We start from the raw sequence: 20,235 nt of genomic DNA, 5'->3' as shown, positions 1-20,235 counted from the left end.
AAATGACATTCGAACGAATGCGTTGTGTTGTGTGTTGTGTTTTATGGCACATAAGCAACTTAGGCTATCATGCGCCAAACACAAGGTTTTGTGTATTTTGTGGGTAATAACTGTTACAGCACGTTACAGCGTTACAGCTTGCTTAGAAGCCCTGCTTCTTTTATAAAACTAAAAACGGAGGAAATTTTAACGAGTGTGTTTTCTCCTAAAAGTAGACTGGGGTGAAATGGAATGTGTCCATCATAGAACAGCCTAAAATGCTTTTTCCTCAGGACCTCAAATTTCGTACATGAGAGTAACACGTGGTTTACTGTTAGCTCTTGGTCGCATTCCTCACATCTCAGTTTATCTTCTTTCATAAGAAGGAAGGTATGTGCCAGGTGTGTATGTCCAATGCGGAGACAACATGAAATGACTTCTGTGTAGCGTTCCTAATGTTTGTCGAACGAATGCCATTAGATTTTTGTGTGTAGGAGCAAATTAATGGCATTAAAACTTAAGGCATTAAGCACTTCATGTCATTTTTCGTGGACGATTGGCACGGGTATTACACACGTGAAAGTACGGTATCCCCGCATCGGCCACTCGGAAGGCCCTTCCCCGGCCCGCTTACCTGGAACCACTGGTCGAAGAGGCTCATGCGGCACTGGAAGAGCGAGGGCGGGGCCCCCGGGTGAATGGCCAGCGCCGAGAGCACCTCCTCCAGGCCCTCGGTGGAGGGGGAGGCAGTGGCGTACTTGCGGGCCAGCACGCGCAGGAAGTCGTCGCGCTGAAGGTCGCTGTACTCGTGGAACCAGCTCACCAGGTAGGCACTCTGCTCCGAGGCGCTGCACGCGGGACCCTTCTGGCTCAGCATCTCGCTCTCCCTTGACTACGCTCCTTTTTTGTCTTGGGGGTGCACTGCATCGAAGGAGAGACCAACGACAGCACTGTGAAGCAACTGCTTTGTTTTCAGCACAGCACAAACAGTCGGAAATTTTTAGTAGCAGATAACGCAACGCTTGATTCAGCTTCTGACAGTAAGTAGCACCTTTCGAAAACTTCCGGCACTTTCGAATAACGTCAATGTTTCAAAATTTCACAGGAGGCAGCTGCTTCAGTGGCCTCAGATACCTGGTTGAACAACGAGAAACACCCAGTTAGAAACACTTGTCTTGTGAACGCACCATGCGTGTCTTCTTCGTCTTATGGAAAGAGTCAGTGCAGATCCCCATGAACATAACCCGGTAAAAACACACAAAGAAAACATTCACTGCGAAGAATTTGAAATAGGTGGGCACCGGATGTACGTAACACACTTCGAGCACCTGCAATCAAGCGCTACTAACACGCACCACTTCCTCCACTAACAATGACAGGCCTTCCCACAAAGGAACAGTGCTGTGGCAAGGGAGGGTGCTTGCGGAGCGCCTCTGGCATTGGGCGCAACACCAGCAGCCTTGGGCTTTCCTCTTTCGTGACATCCCGATGCTCGAGCTGCGCGCCCCGTCAACACTCTTTCGGTAAGAAGGCCCAGCTACACAGTGGGGTAGTTGTACTGGGGCAGTTGAGGTGTTCTGAAGTTGATTGTTTTACAAGCTTTCTTTCTTATGATAAGCCGTGGGAAAGACGATGAACCTGTCCAGCTTCCAACTCCGAGACACCGAGATAAAGCTTTCTGGACACGAAGGCGTTGGCACTGTGGCACTCGCGAAGGAAGGCACTATTTTGCCAGCCAAGCATGCTCATTTTTAGCACACATTTCAAGCCATTTTGGTCTTGACTCTTTTTCTGCATTTATAGTGTTAGGCATGAAATGCCCGTCACAGGGACCATCGTGATGCAAGTGTATTGTAAAAAATAAAATCAATGCATTGTTAGTACTACTACTGTGAAATGGACCTGAGGGCAAGTGGAAAGCAAGAATGACATACCACCATGCTTTGATGAGATGCTGGCAAGCATTTAACATATCACGCTAATTTTCATGCCTTGCCGACGCTCCTTCCTAGGAGTGACCTGAAACTGCCCCTTATACTTACCGCAGGTCATCAGAATATACCGGGTGCGCGAGGTATTTGAGGACGCTATTCCTTATCGCCATAGACACCAACAGGCTCGTCATATATATATATAGGCGTACATTCGTCAGCCCCTTATGCTTCATACTGCGCAGTTTGTTCAGAGATGGAAGTGTACAAGTTGAAGCAGGAAATAAAACGCCATGCAGTCCTCGTCGCCCTGGGCCGCGCACCACAGCGACTTGGAAATTGTTACCTTTCTGAAAGGAGCAAAGTCTTTCGTTTACAAAGTGCGGACGGAGGTGGTGCGTTGTGGCGGTGACGTGGCAGGTGTAGTGAAAAGGAACAAGCACAGTCAGTGGTCAAACATCGTGAGAACCCGGTAATTTCTCCAGCGGTGGTGTTATCCATTGTCCGCAATGAGGGTGACGGCATGCTGGCACACTTTTTTGCAGGACTCCGCCGTAATGCTGCCAGTTATGTGGATGTGCTTGCTACTGTTGTAAAGCTATGAATAGAGAGTGTTTCGAAAGAAAGATGATATGTCTTTCAGCAACGTTCGGCTCCTGCCCACACCGCCTGCGTCACCCAATAGTGCCCGGCTGACAACGTCTGTGACCCCGTCACTCCCAACTTGTGGCCTCCTAGCTCTCCAGATTTAAATCCTCCTTACTACTATGTCTGGGGTGTCGTTGAAAGAGAGAGGCCAACAAAGGACCGCACAATACAAAATACTGGCTGAGGGCCACCATTTCTAACTCAATGGCTAACATCTCTAAGCAGCACCAGATCCGTGCATGCAGCCGTTTGCGAAGCCGAATCGAATCACTTATTACTGCTGGTGGCGGATTCGTTGAGTAGTTACGGAATTAAACCACAACAGAAGTACTTCACAAAGTTTTGTGAAAATATGTGACTAATAATAATAATAATAATAAGCTTTATTCAATGTTTTATATACATGATATATTTACTGCCACACCTAAGCACGCAGTGTTTGTGAGTGGGCAGGCAGATCAGAGGCGCAGTGACTGTGCGATAACGCAAAAAAATTGAGATATTTGGAGATATTGCGTTGGAGATATTCTGTTGTGCCTGACGTCAACACTCTGTTCTCAAATACCTCGCACACCCGGTACATCCTTATTACACTAATACTGAAACACCTGCAGTTTAGCTCACCCCAGGGTTGAAAGTTGGTCCTATATAGAATGCCACATCACCATTAAGGCTACCAGCTCCAGAATAGCATCTTCCTGTTTGTTTTATACCACAAAAAAATTTCGCTGACCCTGTTAAACAAGCCTCTCACTGTTCTACAGGCTAGTTACTGAAGCATGCTTGAGAAACTGCACATCCCAGTTTTTCTTATTGCATATCTTTAGGTAGATTTGCTTGATTCATTGCCACTCAAACAGTGCTAAGGAGTTTTACTGCCTCTCTACTGGAACAAAAAAAAAAAATACAGTATAGGCAGCAAAACCTGCTTCCAAGCAAAGCAGCACTGTCACAAACTCGCGTGTACAGTGCCCTGAATACTTGTACGTTCCCCTTGCTATGTACGGGGAGAGCTCTAGGACATTCACAGCCAGTGCGCACTCAACCACTGCAAACATTTGATGTGTCACAAGATTAGGGTCAAGTACTAAAGAGAGGAAGAGAGAGAGAGAAGCCGTGTGTTCAGGCATGTTGAATAGCTGGCTCGTTATTGTCAGGATTAAGGGGGCCATCCCCCTTGGGAATAAAGATGACGTGTCATAGCGGAGCCAGAGGCCGACGAAGATGAAGACGAAGGAAGAGAATGCAAATTTCCCGCGAAGAGGGCGGACGAATGGCGAGGTGACGCGAGGGAGGCACGCGGAGAAATGACCAATGTGATGGTGACCCGTGCGGCGGACACGGGCACAGCGAATGCGAGAGTGCCGCGACGGCCGGGCAGAGACTATTTAATCCCGGGGCACAGGCCGGGAGGGAGGGAGATCAGAAGAACGCCACCGCAAGAAGGTCAGGTGGCACGAGTACGAGGCCATGCCGCCGACCAGAGCCACATCAACCTGGGCCGGAGAGGACCGACGTGGCATCGGCTCCTACTTCCGCGTCGTACCACCAACCTGTGCTTTGGTGGCCCCAGCGGCGACGGTCGGGTGCCGGCGTACAGCGAGCACGCACCGTCAACTAATGCCTTGGCTGTCCCCACGCGGCAACATTCCCGGAGCTCCCCGGTGCTACCTGCTACCACGGCGACGGCCCCGAGGCCAGGGGTTGCCTCCTGATACGAGGGCTACCACGAGGGGTAGCTGAAAGCGGTCCACCGTGTGACTACCACGCACAACTACGTCGGTACCCCCACCACCACCGGCACCGCTGCAGCGGACAACTACGACTACCAGCGTGTAACGGCCACGCTACAAGTACGACACGTCAGCGCCGGAGACAGCGGTAGGCCCGTCCGCTAGGGACTTGGTATTATATGACAACTGTTGCTAGGATTGTTAACATGGACAATGTATAGTCTGGAACTAGGACGGTTTGCTTTATTAGGGACTTAGTGTAGCGATTTTTGGTTTGGTTTGTGCTGCCTGGGTTGTTGGCTTCTCCGGGTTTTTGTTAGGAATTAGTATTTAGGAATTTCTTTGGTTGAGTTCTTTGTTTGCTTTGTTGTTCATTATGCTTAGGGGTTGTAGTTGTGTATAATAAATGTGTGATGTGGTAAACGTGCCAACGATTCTCCCGTGTCCATTCTTCTGAGCTGGTCGAGACGTGCCACAAAACGTGACAGTTATCTCTTTTTTAAGGGGGCACGTGGGACTTTCATCAAAACCCATTTTTACAGTTACGAGGATAAAAATTTGAGGACATGCGTAGTTTTTCACTCTGATTGTAGATATAAAATTTGTTTTTGTGTAAAACGACTACATTCAAATTTTATTCGGGTTTGTATGCTTGATTTTCTGACAGCCTCTGTAAGAAAACTGCCGGAGGGATGCAGCTGAACAAGGTATCAGTGAACTATGGACCAACCAAGGAGTGCAATGAGACCAACCGTATCATTCTATCCGGTCTGTAGCAGAAGTTACGACTGTTTGAAGGTTGGGCTTGGAAGGTGGGAACCAGAAAAAACGGTTTTGCCTCCCAAGCCCGAACTTCACATGGTCGTAACTTCTGCTACAGACCTGATAGAATGATACGGTTGGTCTCATTGCACTCCTTGGTTGGTCCACAGTTCACTGATACCTTGTTCAGCTGCATCCCTCCGGCAGTTTTCTTACAGAGGCTGTCAGAAAATCAAGCATACAAACCCGAATAAAATTTGAATGTAGTCGTTTTACACAAAAACAAATTTTATTCCTACAACCAGAGTGAAAAACTACGCATGTCCTCAAATTTTTATCCTCATAACTGTAAAAATAAGGTTTTTCAGTTCCAGAAGAGTGTTAACTGAGCTCTATGGCAAAGAAATAACAAAGGAGACCCGCCATCGCTTTTGTGGTATTGAGAGGATCTGAGCACGTTCCCAAGAACTGCCTCGCCCAGCTCACCTCCATTCCCGCCACCAAAGATGCTCTCTTTAACCGGAGAAAAAAGCAATAACTGCCGGAAAACTCAAATTTCGCACTACACTGATGCAACACAGGCAGGAGTGATGTAATTTAAGCTAGCACTAAAATCAGTTACCAGTGGGTTAACTGCACTGAGTTAACTGTACCACACGTTAGCATTCAAGAAATATGATCAGACAGAACCAGGGGCCCCACTACCATCTAGGTCGGTGGCTGTCAATCGCAAAAGCAACATTTCTGGTGTAATTTCTCGTCGATATCACAGAGAAATCGCCAGAAAGTGACTGGTTCGTACCACTGCTTCATACATTTCCCTCCATATCTCCATTATTTTATAAAGTGGACGATAAAACTGGCATCATCCTTATCGGGACAAAGCAGTCTTTTTAGTAAAACAGACTAGCAGCTTGTCTCGTGGCCCCAACACTGCTTGAAGTCAGTGGCGGTCCCAAGGGGGGGGCGAAGGGGGCGATCGCCCCCCCCAAACAGGTCATTAGCTTCCTATTTTTTTGTTTTTTTTAAAGCATTCCACTTGCGCGAGGTTAAATCCCGCTTGTGCGCGGCCGTAACACTGTTGCGATTATCAGAAATGCGGGCTCGAGTCAGCCGTTGCACCGCCTAGCGGGCGCTAGAAAGCACTGTGTCGCCAAGTGATTTGTGCGCAAGTGGGTTACACCGCATACGCGCACATGGCTGCATGTTTATCACTTCCTCCGCAGAATTTGCGCAAAAAGGAACCCCCCCCCCCCCCCCCAAAAAAAAAAAAAAAAAAACATTCGACCCCCCTAAAACCATTTTCTGGGACCGCTACTGGGGGGGGGGGGGGGGAGTACAACTTAAAAAAGAAAGTTTTTGCAGCCTCCTGGATGCACATTTTCTTGACTCGTTTCAACACACTATTGTCTAAAACCATCACATATGGTTGGGGAAAATGGGCATCGGAAATATACTTCCAATTAAAACACCCGTCAATTCCTTCTTGGAGAGACCGCACAGGTATACTCGAGAGAAAAACGCACAATAAGAAACTTGAAAGTGTCAGCAACGTCTTTAAGAAAGCCCCAAAACTGCTTAAGATTTTCGAAGTGGGTAGGAGCAAATAAAAAAGGCACATGGGCACTCAACTTATGCCGAATACAAACATTTAAAAACAGATGAAACGGCCCTTTTGAAAAAGAAGAACTGCGAGGCGAGTTGATGTACAAACAAATGCACCAATCCAGTGCACCAGACCTTAACGGGAGGAAATGGTTATCGCGGTGCATGAGCTCCCACTTTGATTGCCAGACGAAGGTAGCCAACACTCTACGAAATGCTTGAACCTTATTTCGTGCACAGCTAAGGACGTGCAGAATATAAAATTGTTTGTAAGCGAGAAATACATTACACAGCTCTGCCCGAGCAAATATCGACAGCTTCCGCCCCATCCATGCCTGCATTTTACGCTTCATACGTGTTTCAACGTCCCGTGTTATGCCTCCATATTGACGTGGTTGCGTACCCAGCCAGTAGCGGTCCCAGAGACTGGTCACTTTTTTTTTTTTGGGGGGGGGGGGGGCGAATTGGGGGTTGGGGGGCGAAGAAAGAAACGCCCCCCCCCCCCCCCCCCCCCCCCCCCCCCCCCTCCCTCTTGCGCCAGTTCTGCGGAGGAAGTGATTTGTGCGCAAGTGACCCGCTTGCGCACAAATCCCTTAGCGACACAGTTGTTTTAGATGCAAAGCACATCTTAGTCGACCCTTCGTCGTCCGGCGTCCGCACCTCTCTCCCTACGCTATATAAAAAAGAAATAGTTAGCGCCGCCCGGTTTCGATTCCACGACTGTCTGGCCGAACGGGAGGTATACGTGGCGCTCTTCCCACTGCGCTACAAAACCGAGACAGGAGCAAGTACTACGAACGCGCCTTATGTCCTTGACTCATTCAAACTATGCCAAGGAGCTACTGATGCAACGAAGGCACGCGAAGCTGAACGTCAATGGAAACGACGAACTGAAAACTTTATACGAAAATGTTGAATTTCCCGTGGGAAAGCTGTGGCGGGAAGCGCCACGCGCCTTGCAGCTCAACCAGAGAAGAGGACGAAGAGTACGGGCAACGGGGTAGGAGCGTGAGCACGCCATGCATAAAGAAAGACGAGAACCAGGAGGTGTTTGATCAGGTAACGCCGGTGTCGGTCTCTTCGCTGTCTCTACATTTCTCTACATTTCTCTGTCTCTACATGGGGGTTCACACTACGTTCCCATTCTTGCTCCGATAAATGAAACAACATAACGGCAATACAATGAAACCTACACGGAACCCCTATGATGCTTCTCATCCTCCTCATGGTTCCCCACGGGAAGATAGTGTAATTTCTTTTGGCTCCCCTTAGGGGGTGCAACGGCTGGCTCGAGCCCGAATCTCGAGCCCGAATTTCTGACAGTCGCAACACGTTTGTGACCTCGCACAAGTGGGATGCTTAAAAAAAAAAAAAAAAAACAATAAATAAGAAGCTGAGGACCTCTTTGGGGGGAGCGATCGCCCCCTGCGCCCCCCCTCCCTGGGACCACCACTGCTTGAAGTTTTACAGTTGAACCCAGATATACTGAGCCCGGATACATCGAATTGTCTATTATTGTCTATATTGTCTATGTCAGACAGTCTCAACATCCCATGGAAATCCCTTGCAGCAGTATAGCGCTTTTGCGCGTCTGTATCAAACTCTTGATCACGGGCACATTCGATATGGCAAACACCCCACCGCAAGCGCCTTTACAAAGCACTTCTCCTGACGGGGTGGAGGCGATGATGATGATTGCTCACGGCGATGCTGATGCAATGATGATGATTTCGATGGCCTTGAACAGGGGGACCGATGCAGTGTGGTGCACGTTTGTTTTGTCTGCTGCACACGTTTTGGAGTCGTCACAAAAAAAGGAAGAATTTGGATTTAGCAACGAAAGCGGACATTCTTCAACAGGTACAGGACGGCGAGAAGACGTCGGCTGCAGAGGTATTCAAAATTTCTCACAATTTTTGGAGCGCGATACCGAGCACCAAACCTGGCGTAAAGGCGAAGGCCACACGGTTCGGCCTGGCCGTTCCAGAGCGAGTCGTGTACGAAGTGGGTACCGAAGATGACGGCACTGAGTGCCTCGAGAGAATTTAGGGAGCTGTCTGCATCCCCATGCAACATTCTGAATGACACAAAGGCACACGATTGCACGAGTGCCGACGACGATGTGCATGTTGTGGCGGACATCACCAATGCCCAATAAGCGACCCTACTAGCAGCCCTGACAAGTTTCCCAATCACCTACTGCAGCCGAGCTTGCATTAGTGTTTAGATTTGTCACTGTTTTTCACTGTTGTGGCACGGTGGACAACACCGGGTTTTCTCATTTGGACGGCATTTGTAAACTTGCAGAAAGTCTGGTGAACTTTATATGATGGAGATGAAGAGGCAAGCGAATCTCGCAGACTTTTTCATGCTAAATAAAGTGCGGTGGTCATCGCGCTGTGGTTCAAATTTTTCTTGCTTCGAATTCACCACTCGTCACAATCTTGGAAAGCTCTCAAGGTTGTGCGGAGTTCTCAAATAACCTTGAGACAGGCACATTTTATATTTTGAATGACCGATGCTATATCGAACCATTTAGCGATCACCTTGGGGTTGGATATATCTGGGTATGACTGTACTGACGTTGGATAATGAAGTGGGCAGTGGCTCATAGCCGTTGGCAACCCTCCTCTAAGAAAGAGGTGTGTGGCACGTAGCGTGGCTTTAAGTCTCTCAAGGCCGACATCTTGTAAACACAACACTCCGTCCCTCTCATGATTCATGCCATGTGGCCTGCCACCACGTAACAATATGACCGGACAGCTCATACAGGACATCCCCATCACGCACGTTTCAAAAACTTTATGCAAGATGACCAAGAGAAAAACTATTTTTTTGTTTTGCGGGCTTTCCACAAGAAGTCATCTTGCAAGCCAGGTCACTGTCAACTGCAATGGCATCCCTACATCAGCACACCATTCGAGAGTGGCACTTGTCCCTCTAGTGCTGAAATTAGCACGAAACTCTTCCCTTCATTTGCACTACTGGTGTAATCTGTGCAACTTCACTCCCCAACGCACCTGTTCAGTGCCAGCTTGATGCATGAGCCAACAACTGTGGCTGTGCTTCAGCGGAAGCAACTGTGTTACCAGCTGGCATATGCCTAAAAGCGGAACATAGTAGGTAAATCCTGGAAACCCGCAATTCCAATTCAACGTCCACTATCGCGGGTAGCAGACGATAGGCCTAGAGCGGGACAGGACACCATGCGGTGCCCCTACGTGGTTCAACGACTACGTGCAGACACGCTGGTGGCAGACTCTGCCTATGACAACGCAGCAGTCGTGAGTGCGCAAATGCGCACGATAAACCCTTGACTGCACCGTTTTGAGTTGGAGGCACGGCGGTGGCTGATGCGATGCCAGACCAAGAGCGAGGAGGACAACAAAATTTTTGTTTCCATGCTACTCAGCGTGGAAAGGTGGGAAAGTTTTACTTGAGATTGTGTTCAGACATTAAGACCTTTGTGCATGCATGCGTGTGTGCTTGTAAGCCCCTCGTATAACAGGTGGCCCTGACTCTAGCACAGGTGATGTTGCTGCAAGTAAGTTGTAAGAGCGCTGCTTGCTTAATGCTGACGGAGCTTTGCAGATTATTGTAAACTGGCAAGGGGGTGACATTTATTGGCGGCAGACTTGGCAGTAATGAAATTACAGTAACTAAATTACTTTCGGCTGTAAAGAGTAATGTAATGTCATTACTTTCGGCCACCTGTAATTTCTAATGTAATTTAATTACATTTTAGAAAATTCTAGGAACGTAATGAGTAATGTAATTTAATTACTTTGTAGAAGTAATTTTGCCACCTCTGATTGGCGTTTTTTTTCCCAAACTTGGGGAATAAGTTCTTGTGCAGTGAGTGTCATCTGAAATCAAGTGGCACACTCCAGTCTTTAGGGAGGAAAATTATGGAAATCAAGGAAACCCGTGATTGTAATTCGGAGCTCACGATGTGCAGCTAGCAAATGACTGAGATGACAAGCCCAGAGTGGGATGTCTTTTGGCGCGCCCACACACTTTGACGACGCGCCAAGTAAGTACGTGAAGTCAGGCAGGGTGTCAGGCAAGGCTTTTCCCACAGTGAGGGCTTAGCCAGCGTCATAGAAATAGCCCCACCACTTCGGCATGCATCAGTGGAGAGCATACGGCAGTTGGGAAGCGATAGGGAGACTGGATCCAGAATGTCAGAGGGTGTAGCAGTGCAGCGACCCATCTCTTCCTTTCCCACCTGGGAGAGTTGGTTACTGACTAATGAACTCATACTTCTAGCGAACTTTAACACAGGACGAAGAAGGAAAAGGCGATGCACACGCTAGACTTTCAACTTGGTTTATGCAAAAGGAAACAAGAAAACACGTATATAGTATGTACAAGATTCGAAAACAAAAAAACGTTTCATTTCCCATTTCATTTCCAGGGAATCATGTGCTTCTTTGTTTCGTTTTTTGTTTTCGAATCATGTACATACTATTTGCGTGTTTTCTTGTTTCCTTTTGCATAAACCAAGTTGAAAGTCTAGCGTGTGTTTCGTCTTTTCCTTCTTCGTCCTGTGTTAACGCTCGATAGAAGTACGAGTTCATTAGTTCATTCACTGGTGGCACCAGGGACCAAATTGCCCCAGGTAGCACTGCGCAACCCATCGAAGACATAGAAGGCAGGAGGGTGGCTTTAGGTGCAGAGCACTTTAGGGGCCTGCCTTGCCATCGCAGCTCATTCGCTGTCACGCTGCCTAGCCATCACTGCAATCAAGCAGCCCAGCAACATAAGAGACCCAAACAAAGGCTTCGAAAGCCAAGTGGTTTGTATAGTCATAACCATTCATAACTCATGAACCGCTGGCATGTGTCATACATCTCCCCGTTGTTTAGCGCAAAGAAAGCCGCAGGCACATTTGAGGCAAAATCTGTGTGTATAACCGGCAGCCCCACGTTCATTGAGTTAGGAACGCTTGTTGGGCTGGTTTTTTCGATAGTAAGTGAAAAACGTGGCCGCAGAAGACGTGTTCAAAACTGCACAGTAAGGCTCTGGCACGTGCGACATGAAACCAAGTGCGACATCAAACCAAGTACATGAAACCAAGACCAATCTGGCACGTGCGACATGAAACCAAGTGCAAAAAGACCAAAATTCCAACTCGTGCTGTTTCAGGCAGGCCTGCGCTAGCACGGTGGAGGCAGGAAATTTGAAACGCGTTGGACAGACCTTCGTTCAATTCATCACGAAAGGAGTGAGACAGGGTGGTGAACAGTGTGATGGGTGTTAATCAACCAAATTTAGGAGAAATCCCCAAGGTGGAGTAGGTTTCTGTGAAGGAAAGTTTGACACCCACCTAAATGCAGCCATACGGCTACGAAGGAAGAAAGCTATACAGCTTTCTCAGAAACTTTGCAGCTAAAGAAAAATTCTTCCTGATCCAGGACAAATTTTTCTTCAACTGCGAAGCTTCTGAGAAAGCCGTACAGCTTTCTTCCTTCATAGCCGTATGGCTGCATTTAGGTGGGTGTCAAACTTTCCTTCACAGTATGATGGGTGGTAGCAGTGAGCAAATAACAGCGCCGCCACCCGTTACGGCGAATCACTGCTCCGCACTTCCGACAGCTTTCACACTGAGTGGAACGGCTTCAATTTCCTATACTCGGGAACAAGTTAAGAATGGCAATAGCTCATATAATAATCACTCCGTCTAAGCAACGGACCCGGATGTCAACGGGCGCACACGTTTTGAAAGGGGATTGCTATGAATGCGTGATATCATCTGCCGTTCCTCGCGTAATTTGTCTGCCGTCGCTGCAGTACTTCACAAGCATATTAAGTACAGAAAATTACGGGAACGGCTCGTGCCATGTTCAAGATATTCCCAGTAATGCACTACTTGTGGCGCGCGGAGTAACGTCCGGCTGCGGTGATGAGGCACAGCGGAAACTTCCGTTGCCGTTCTTAAGTTGTAACCGAGTACAGGTCTCTCGCTGCCTGGGGAGGATTGCCCGAGCGTCATTCCACGCACCGGAGTGAAAAGCGGGCGAGGAGACACACCCACCCTGTTCTCGTCGTTCCCTCACTGCTCCAGCGCCTCCTCCTCTAGTGGAGTGGCGGCAGTGGCAGCGGCAGGGTCAGGGTAGAGTGGCGGCTGCGCCAGGAAAGGGTCCTCAGCGGCCGAGCGCTGCGCCAGCGAGGCCAGCAGGCGGCCCACAAAGTCCCCGTCCCGGTGGGCGAGCAGGTCCACCAGCTCCCACACGCCGCGGGGCCCCCACGAGCTGAAGTAGGCCTCGCACAGGGACAGCTGGCACCGCAGCACGGGCGGGTGGCACGACAGCGACAGGCCGCCCAGCTGGCCGCACAGCTCGCCTGCGCCGCGTGGTCACCCAATGATCACAATAGCTCAGAAACTCCCCGCAGGCCCCTTTCTGCATCAGAAACCGGTCTGTGGTTTGGGAAAACAGGGGTCGACTGGGCTCGACAGAAGGTAGCAGAACGGACAACTGGGCTGGTTGATAAACCTTCATCTTGGTGTGGAAAGCGCTTCCAAACCGGGATGAAGACAGAAGGAACAGACAACAAACAGCTGCAAGTTAGCACCGCGTGGTCTCTTCCTTCTGTCTTCATCTCTGCTTGAGAGCGCTTTCCACACCAAGACGACAGAAAACAGCACTCGAATGCTTGTGGCTGCTGCCGTGAGTCATGAAGGGAAAGACTGCGGAAACATCAGCAAACACTGCCTTATTCAGTGCTTCCTGATTTAGAAGACAAGATTTATTTCATAAGAGTGGGTTATTAAAGGGACCCTGTTACACTCTTTGAGTAGTGCGAGTAAACCTGCGCAACGTTTACATTACACTGCCAGGAATACCTGAGCCAAATATTACACGTGCTTGTGAAGCGGTGAGCGCTCAAATCGCTGTGAAAGACGCGGACAAACCAACTGCGCTCTCTTCAATTTCCTCTATTATTCACCCCTGGCATGGCCTGAACGACGTCATTTGGGCCATGGCTGTCCGATCAGCTGTCACTGGTCAACTTTGCGGCTAATTTCTATCATTTCCTGTGACGATCCGCCGTCGTCGGCACTGTGTACAAACCTCTTCTACGCCTGAGCCTGTACACACAGTTTTGGCATTTCTTTTGTGTTTTGGGCGCCCGCCCTACCAGCCTGAGCGCGTGCCTGTGAGCAGGACGCCATGCCTGCTTTTTTGCGGCATCATAACAGAAATATACCCCTCCACGTTGCAGACAAAATGAGAAAACTCCCCGGCCAGTCATATATCAAAGGCCGCCGAACAGTCCGCAGTCGAGTTGAGAGGGGACAATTATGTGCGATTTCTCATCGCGCGTAGTTTCGGTGATAGTGAACGGATTTTCATAATTCTTACGGGAGGAGATTGCTGGGACAACAGACTTTACCCCAAAATACATTCTGATTGCATGATTTCTAAGCTCACCAAGAGTCATTCAGACATAATTTTCACTAAGTTCTCGTTCGTATTTAGTTTTAATTTTTTTACCCATGAAAGAAGGATAGTCACGATGATAATGCAAGTGAAAAAAAAAGAAAAACGGCATATTTCGAAAAAATGGCGATTTTCCAACCCGCGTGTCCCCTTAATGCATTGAATTCTTTAATCCACCGGACAAAGAATTTAATGCACATTTAATGCATTTAATGCACATTAATAATAATAATAATAATAATAATAATGATAATAGTGCATTAATAATGAATTTAACGCACAAAGAATTTAATGACAAAAGAATTTAATGCTGGGGGTCATCTTGCCCTGAGTTGAGCGCTCGCGAACATTCATCGTCTGCTACATATATCTGCTGCGGCCAGTGCTGTGATGGGCTTATAGGGAGGCGAAGCTAAAGTTTGCCGGGCGAGGGAATCGCTGCCCTCTCCCCTCCGGGGGAGTACGCGGCGGCGGCAGCCGCTTTGGCACATGCGTTTTCCGCTGCGCGCGTGCTGCATTTTTCGCGTTAGGAAGAGGGCTGGGTAAAATTTTCTTTCGACTTATGAAAGTATACACATTAGCACGTGTCCAGCAAGTTTGGTTTAAGCGTACAGTAGTTACTGAGTCATTTTTGTCGATGTTTGTCTTGTCGTCTGCTACAGACGTGCTGCCTGCTTCCAGCTGCTCAACCGGCAGACTGCCCCGACGATTTTAAGGGGGGAAACGCGTTGTTCGGTGGTCGCCGGCTGCTTTTTTTCTTCTGCAAGGCGACAGCTGTTCAGGTGGTCACAGCGTACTTTTCTCTTGTTTGTTACTCCCTTCGCGTGCTCGCGCTTCGGACATCCGGACTTTCTGGACTGCAGAAACACTGAGGCTTGCAAGAAATGTAAGATAAACGTGATTGATTATGGTTAATAGGTTCTTTCTTACTCTTGAAACAATCAGCTGCATCTTATAAAAACGCATTAGAAAGGCACACGCTAATTAAGGGGTGCGCTGACAGCGCCGCATTTCCATTTTACTTGTCCTTGAAGGAATTTTTGTTCGCAATGTTTGTCACCCGCTTGGAGTACAAGTATGGGTTAGCGTGACAGTTCGCGGAAACAACAGAACAGCTTGTGGTGTATAACTTTTAATTACTATAATATACAGAATTTGGTGTATACCTCTTTTAATTACCAGTATTTCTAAATGTGGGAAAAAAGCGAACAACGCAGCAATCCCGTCCAGAACACAAGTCACAATGACAAGACGGACCAAAGCTACTACAGCCAGGTAAATCGCTAGAAACTTTTTTTTTTTCACCCATGCAAAATGTCAACCTATTGTGTTATATATGGACGATATCGAACGGCACCGGCTAAACAACTCCGAAGTTCATTTATTATAGCGGAAAACAATCATTGGGAGCATGCATTAAAAAAAGTGTAGAGGGGAGGACTCGTTAGAACACTAGTTCGCATTTTCAAAGCCGGGTAATGTAAACTGAAAGCACACAGATACAAACAAAAATGTGTCAACTTATTTCACCTTTCGAACCGCAGTGATCCATGCTTACCGTCTATCCTTTTGGTGCGCTTTCGCAGGGAATATGCAGAATTTAACGAATGGATCCTCTTCTTTCGCCTTGTTACTGTCGTGGCAGCTGACCATGCAACAATAAGGGAGGTTTGCTTCGCTTTCAGTTTCATCTTTTCGTTTCGGGCTAAAGGGGAGTGTTCCTGCCGCTCTTTGTACGTGCTGGCGTAAGTGGCTCGTGCAGCCGGCGGTTGCTTTGTTCGCATTCATGAGTAGGAGGCCGGATGCCTCAGGCGGTGCGGGAGACAGCGCGAGCTGCGCGTGCACTTGCCAGACGCGGAGGAGCGGGCCGGGGGGCGTCTGCTTAGGGCGCTGAAAAGCCGTTCACCAGACGCAGTCGTTTCGCGATGACTGAGGTGGTTAGACCAGCCAAGGGTCGCCCACAAGAGCACTCTTTATCCCGTGAAACTGCCGGGGCGCTCGGCCGTTCGAGCGGCGCGTAGCAGATGACGCGTCTCTAGCAGACGACAAGACAAGCACCGCAAAAATGGACCCAGTAGCTACTCCACGTGTAAACCGAACTTGCTGGATACGTGCTAATGTGTATGCTTTCATAAGTCGAAAGAAAATTTTACCTAGCCCTCTTCCTAGCGCGAGAAATGCTGCACGCGCAGCGAAAAAAACACGTGCCGAATAGGCGGCCGCCCCGGCGTACTCCCCCTCCGGGGAGACTGCAGCGCCACCCGGCGATCGTTCCGGAGCCTATAGAGTAAGCCGCGTCCGCGACTAAACACTTCTGTGAAACATCGTCATACGACACAGGAAGCCTGCAGAGACTAGCATAAACTGATATCAGATTGCCTTCTCAGATACCACACTCTTCCAACCACACCGTTTATTGTTTGTAAACTGCCCACCCTGCCCTTCAAAAGATGCGTCCACCGGGTGATCAACTGTTTATTGAAGTCCAACGCGCAGCTTGTGTGCGTGATCACGAAAACGTTCATTCCCCCCTCCCCAATGCTTGGTGCAATAGCAGTGCATTTCCCATCTAGTTGGATCTGTTGGTTTCTACCTGGCTGAAGTTTAGACGAACAATTTTAGCATTTCTGAAGCTACACTGTTTTTTGTTTTTTGTTTTTTTTTTTCATTCTTGAACGAGGTATTGTGTTTCACCCCAACTTCCAGACCATTTATTATTCCGTGGTTTCATTAACTTTTCTTGAAGGCGTGAATGAGCATATATTTAACGATGCATAGTCTTGCACTGTGCTCAACATTTTTGCGTGGCTTATTTTTAAAAAGCACAAGTGGTAGTCAGGTATTGGAATAATCACATCCTCGAGGCAGATGTTTGTGCGACATGTGTACATTCGAAACGAAGCCGCATTCGTTGTACGCGCTTCAAGACGAAACCAAGCTCTCACTGTGCCAGTAGCGACAATAGAATTCAATTGTGCCTGACATGTTCGGAGGTGACACTGATGATATTGATTGATTGACGATTGATTGTGGGGTTTAACACGCCGACACAGCGCAAGCAATGAGGCGTGCCGTAGTTGAGGGCTCCAGATTAATTGTGACCACCTGGGGATCTTTAAAGTGCGACGAAATCTTGTACACACGGGCGTTTTTGCTTTTCGCCTCCATCAGAAAAATGGCCGCCGCGGCCAGGAATCGAACTCGCGTCCTCGTGCTCAGCAGCACCACGCCTTAGCCCACTGGTGATATGCTGCTCCCGTTGCTGACGCCGTAAGAGCGGTCAGGAAACGCGCAGAACCACATTCCCGGATAGCTTTTGTTGGCGTTCGAGCACTCTACCAAGATCCAGCTGTTCATTGAAGTGCCCTAAACGTACTATTTTCTTACAGACATGGCCATAACAAGTTCTTTAGGGTGCAGAAAGGCAAAAAGAAGCAAAAGTGAAACCAAACACTCCTATCAGCCACCCAGCGCTCATCCCATAGAAGTCGAAGAGAAGCAGCGGCAGGCACCGCAGCCATCGCGAAGCTCGAGGCGTATATACTGACACGATACAATTATAGGCCATATATCTGGATACAGTAGTGTTCTCACCACCCAAGAAGGTGTCCACCACAAAAATTTGTTTCAAAGTTTGATAGGAAATCAAATGCCTCGAAAAGAATGACACGAAAACTCGCCACAAGTGCCGCCAACAGTCCAGCATGGAGAAATTCGTGCGGGGCATTGAGTGCGGTCTTATAAAGCAAGCACTATCATCATCGGAATTGCAAGAAGGAAAGCGGGGAGAACAGCTGGCAACGCTTCCGCACCCAAGTTTCCACCTATTTGAGAAAGAAAAAAGTGACGACAATGGCAGCGATACCACCACCCCGGCGGCTCCAATGTGTTCACAAAGTGCTTTGCAGTCCATCCAGTGGCTGGTATGGTTTCGTACGTGCTTGTACTCATTGAGGAACGGGACGCCGGTATCAGGAGACGCAGAACGGTTACTCATTAAAAGCAGAACACCGCATCCCCTGAGCTATTTTACTACACAATGCTGGATCCATTACGTGGAAACTTTGCAAGGGAGGACTGACCAATTCTAGTAAGTTTCAGCGCCCAAAGCAAGAACAAAGCCTGTGTCCATGACGTTAGCCAGCGAGGCTTTGCCATACAGAGAACAGAACACTTTGTGGCGTTGAGGTGAGAATACAATCATAATCCTTCCTGCACACTGGAAAGATAAACATGTGCAGAATGAACCCACTAAGTCTTTTGCACGTACTCTTTAATGTTTCCAACGTTAAAGGGACCTCAAAGACAGCCCACAACATGGCTCCATTCGAGAGATTACGTTATTAGAATGACACGCTCGCAACTTTCAATGGAAACATCAAATAAGTGTGACAAGGGAAACGGAACCAAGCCCGGCAACTCACCAGGTACTTTCCCACACTCAACTTGTGATGCGTGAAGACCTAATTTGTGGGAGTGGCGGATACCAATAAAAGCAACGGAAATTTCAATACTTTTGTGCGCTTGCACTTGGGTTTCATCACGGTTGAAAGTAAAAATAATGCTACTTAATGAGAATGAGGCAACGAAGAAGTGGCCGCAGTGCAAAAACATTGAGGAAATCAACAGGAACCAAACAATTTAAAATGTTATTCAAAAAATACAAGAAACTCTGTGGCAGAATCAAAACTTCCGCCCACCCTTTCACTCGGAAAGTTTCACAGACCAGAACAGGTCTTCCCCCTTCATAGCGCATCTGGTGCTCTGGCACTAAAAACTGTTACCACTCACGATTCCCAAACCGGCGGAAAAGCATATCCTTATTTACAGCGGCGCTATTTTTGACGGTCCTCTTGCAGAAACGCAACGCTTTTCAGCTACTGGAGGCGGCAAATCTTTCCCACGCGACGTAAACAACTTCTCACCAACCAGCACATGATTCCTGGACAAGCACACAAAGCAAGAACCGTTCTCAGAATTGAAAGTGAAATTCCACTGAAAGTGAAATTCCGTCAGAACTTCCACTGGCAACCCAATCTATTTTTCTGACCCCTAAATGGAGTGGTTGCAAAACAAAAAAAGGAGCAACGTGCTATAACTGAGTTTTAGAAGCTTTGTACGAGCAGTTCAAAAACTACTTGTTTGGACAGATCCATGCACAGAAACAAGCTTTGCCGGCACACGGCCCGCCGTGTTTACAACCAACCTGAAGTGCTGTCCTTGTCCAAACTGATATCAGACCACTCGGTGCTACTATTCGACTAGCGGATCAAGAGAGCTGTTATCACACGCTATCGGTGTGGATAAGGAAACGCCACAAGCGGCAGGCTTATTTCTTTTTCTTTTTTTTAGCAAGGAATGCGTGAAACAAGGATGTCAAACAATCCGATTCACGCTTGGGTAGCTTCGTAGTACTAGAACGATATATGAATTCCACAGGCCAGAGATGGACCTGGAACAGTTGTAAATGGTTTGCAAAATGCCACAATGGCATTTAGGACTATGATAAGTCCTCCAACAAACACTTGCAATGGCAGTTGGAACCAAAATGAAACTCCTAATAACAAACACCTGGTCCACACTTCCTGCCAGTTTTACTGAATACTGCAATCAGAGCATTTATCCGACTGGTAACAACAATTGAATCACATTTTCTTTTATAGTGAGTAATGTGTTTCCCCTGACTTTTAAGCAAACCATGTACACTACATGGAGGTTATACCTTATACTCAGCTATTCTTTGCTGTTGACACCGTTTGTCTTTTGTTCATTACTTATATTATTACATGTCTATGGACCACTATTATTAAGCCCACACATTATTCTGTACTAAGGTTGCCATTGATTGCTAGCAGCACAAATTGTCCCACCCCAACCTTTTGACCTCCTGTTGTACAATTACGCTGTGGCACACATATTGCCAGAATTGATTCCATGAACTTCGGAACTGAAATTTTGAATCATGGCTATTCTAACAGCACGCACAGACAAACAACAATCAAACAAACAAACAACAGGACGTCGTTCGCCTGTGCGCACCGTTAGAGTAGCCACGAACCAATACCAACTCGCCTCGTTGTCCATTCCGAAAACTGAAATTTTCAAACCAGCATTGAAACCAGCATTTGACAG

At 47.9% G+C, this 20,235-nt stretch overlaps 1 protein-coding gene across 1 annotated transcript in view; it reads right to left on the bottom strand.

Moving 5' to 3' along the window:
- Positions 1-760: 760 nt before the first annotated feature.
- The window catches only part of LOC144177829 (uncharacterized protein C14orf119-like), a 31,658-nt gene continuing 12,183 nt past the window's right edge, over positions 761-20,235 (bottom strand). Inside the window, exons 3-4 of the mRNA XM_077705408.1 lie at positions 12,696-13,003; positions 761-900 (exon numbers count right to left, since the gene is read on the bottom strand). Coding sequence (XP_077561534.1) covers positions 12,714-13,003 — 290 coding nt within the window. The 3' untranslated portion in view covers positions 761-900; positions 12,696-12,713. The remainder of the gene's footprint in view (positions 901-12,695; positions 13,004-20,235) is intronic.

Source organism: Haemaphysalis longicornis, unplaced genomic scaffold (assembly GCF_048455015.1).
Source record: "Haemaphysalis longicornis isolate Haplotype H1 unplaced genomic scaffold, Haemaphysalis longicornis Haplotype H1 scaffold_32, whole genome shotgun sequence".
NCBI classification, from domain to species: Eukaryota; Metazoa; Arthropoda; class Arachnida; order Ixodida; family Ixodidae; genus Haemaphysalis; species Haemaphysalis longicornis.
This window is presented reverse-complemented; position numbering and strand designations above follow the sequence as displayed.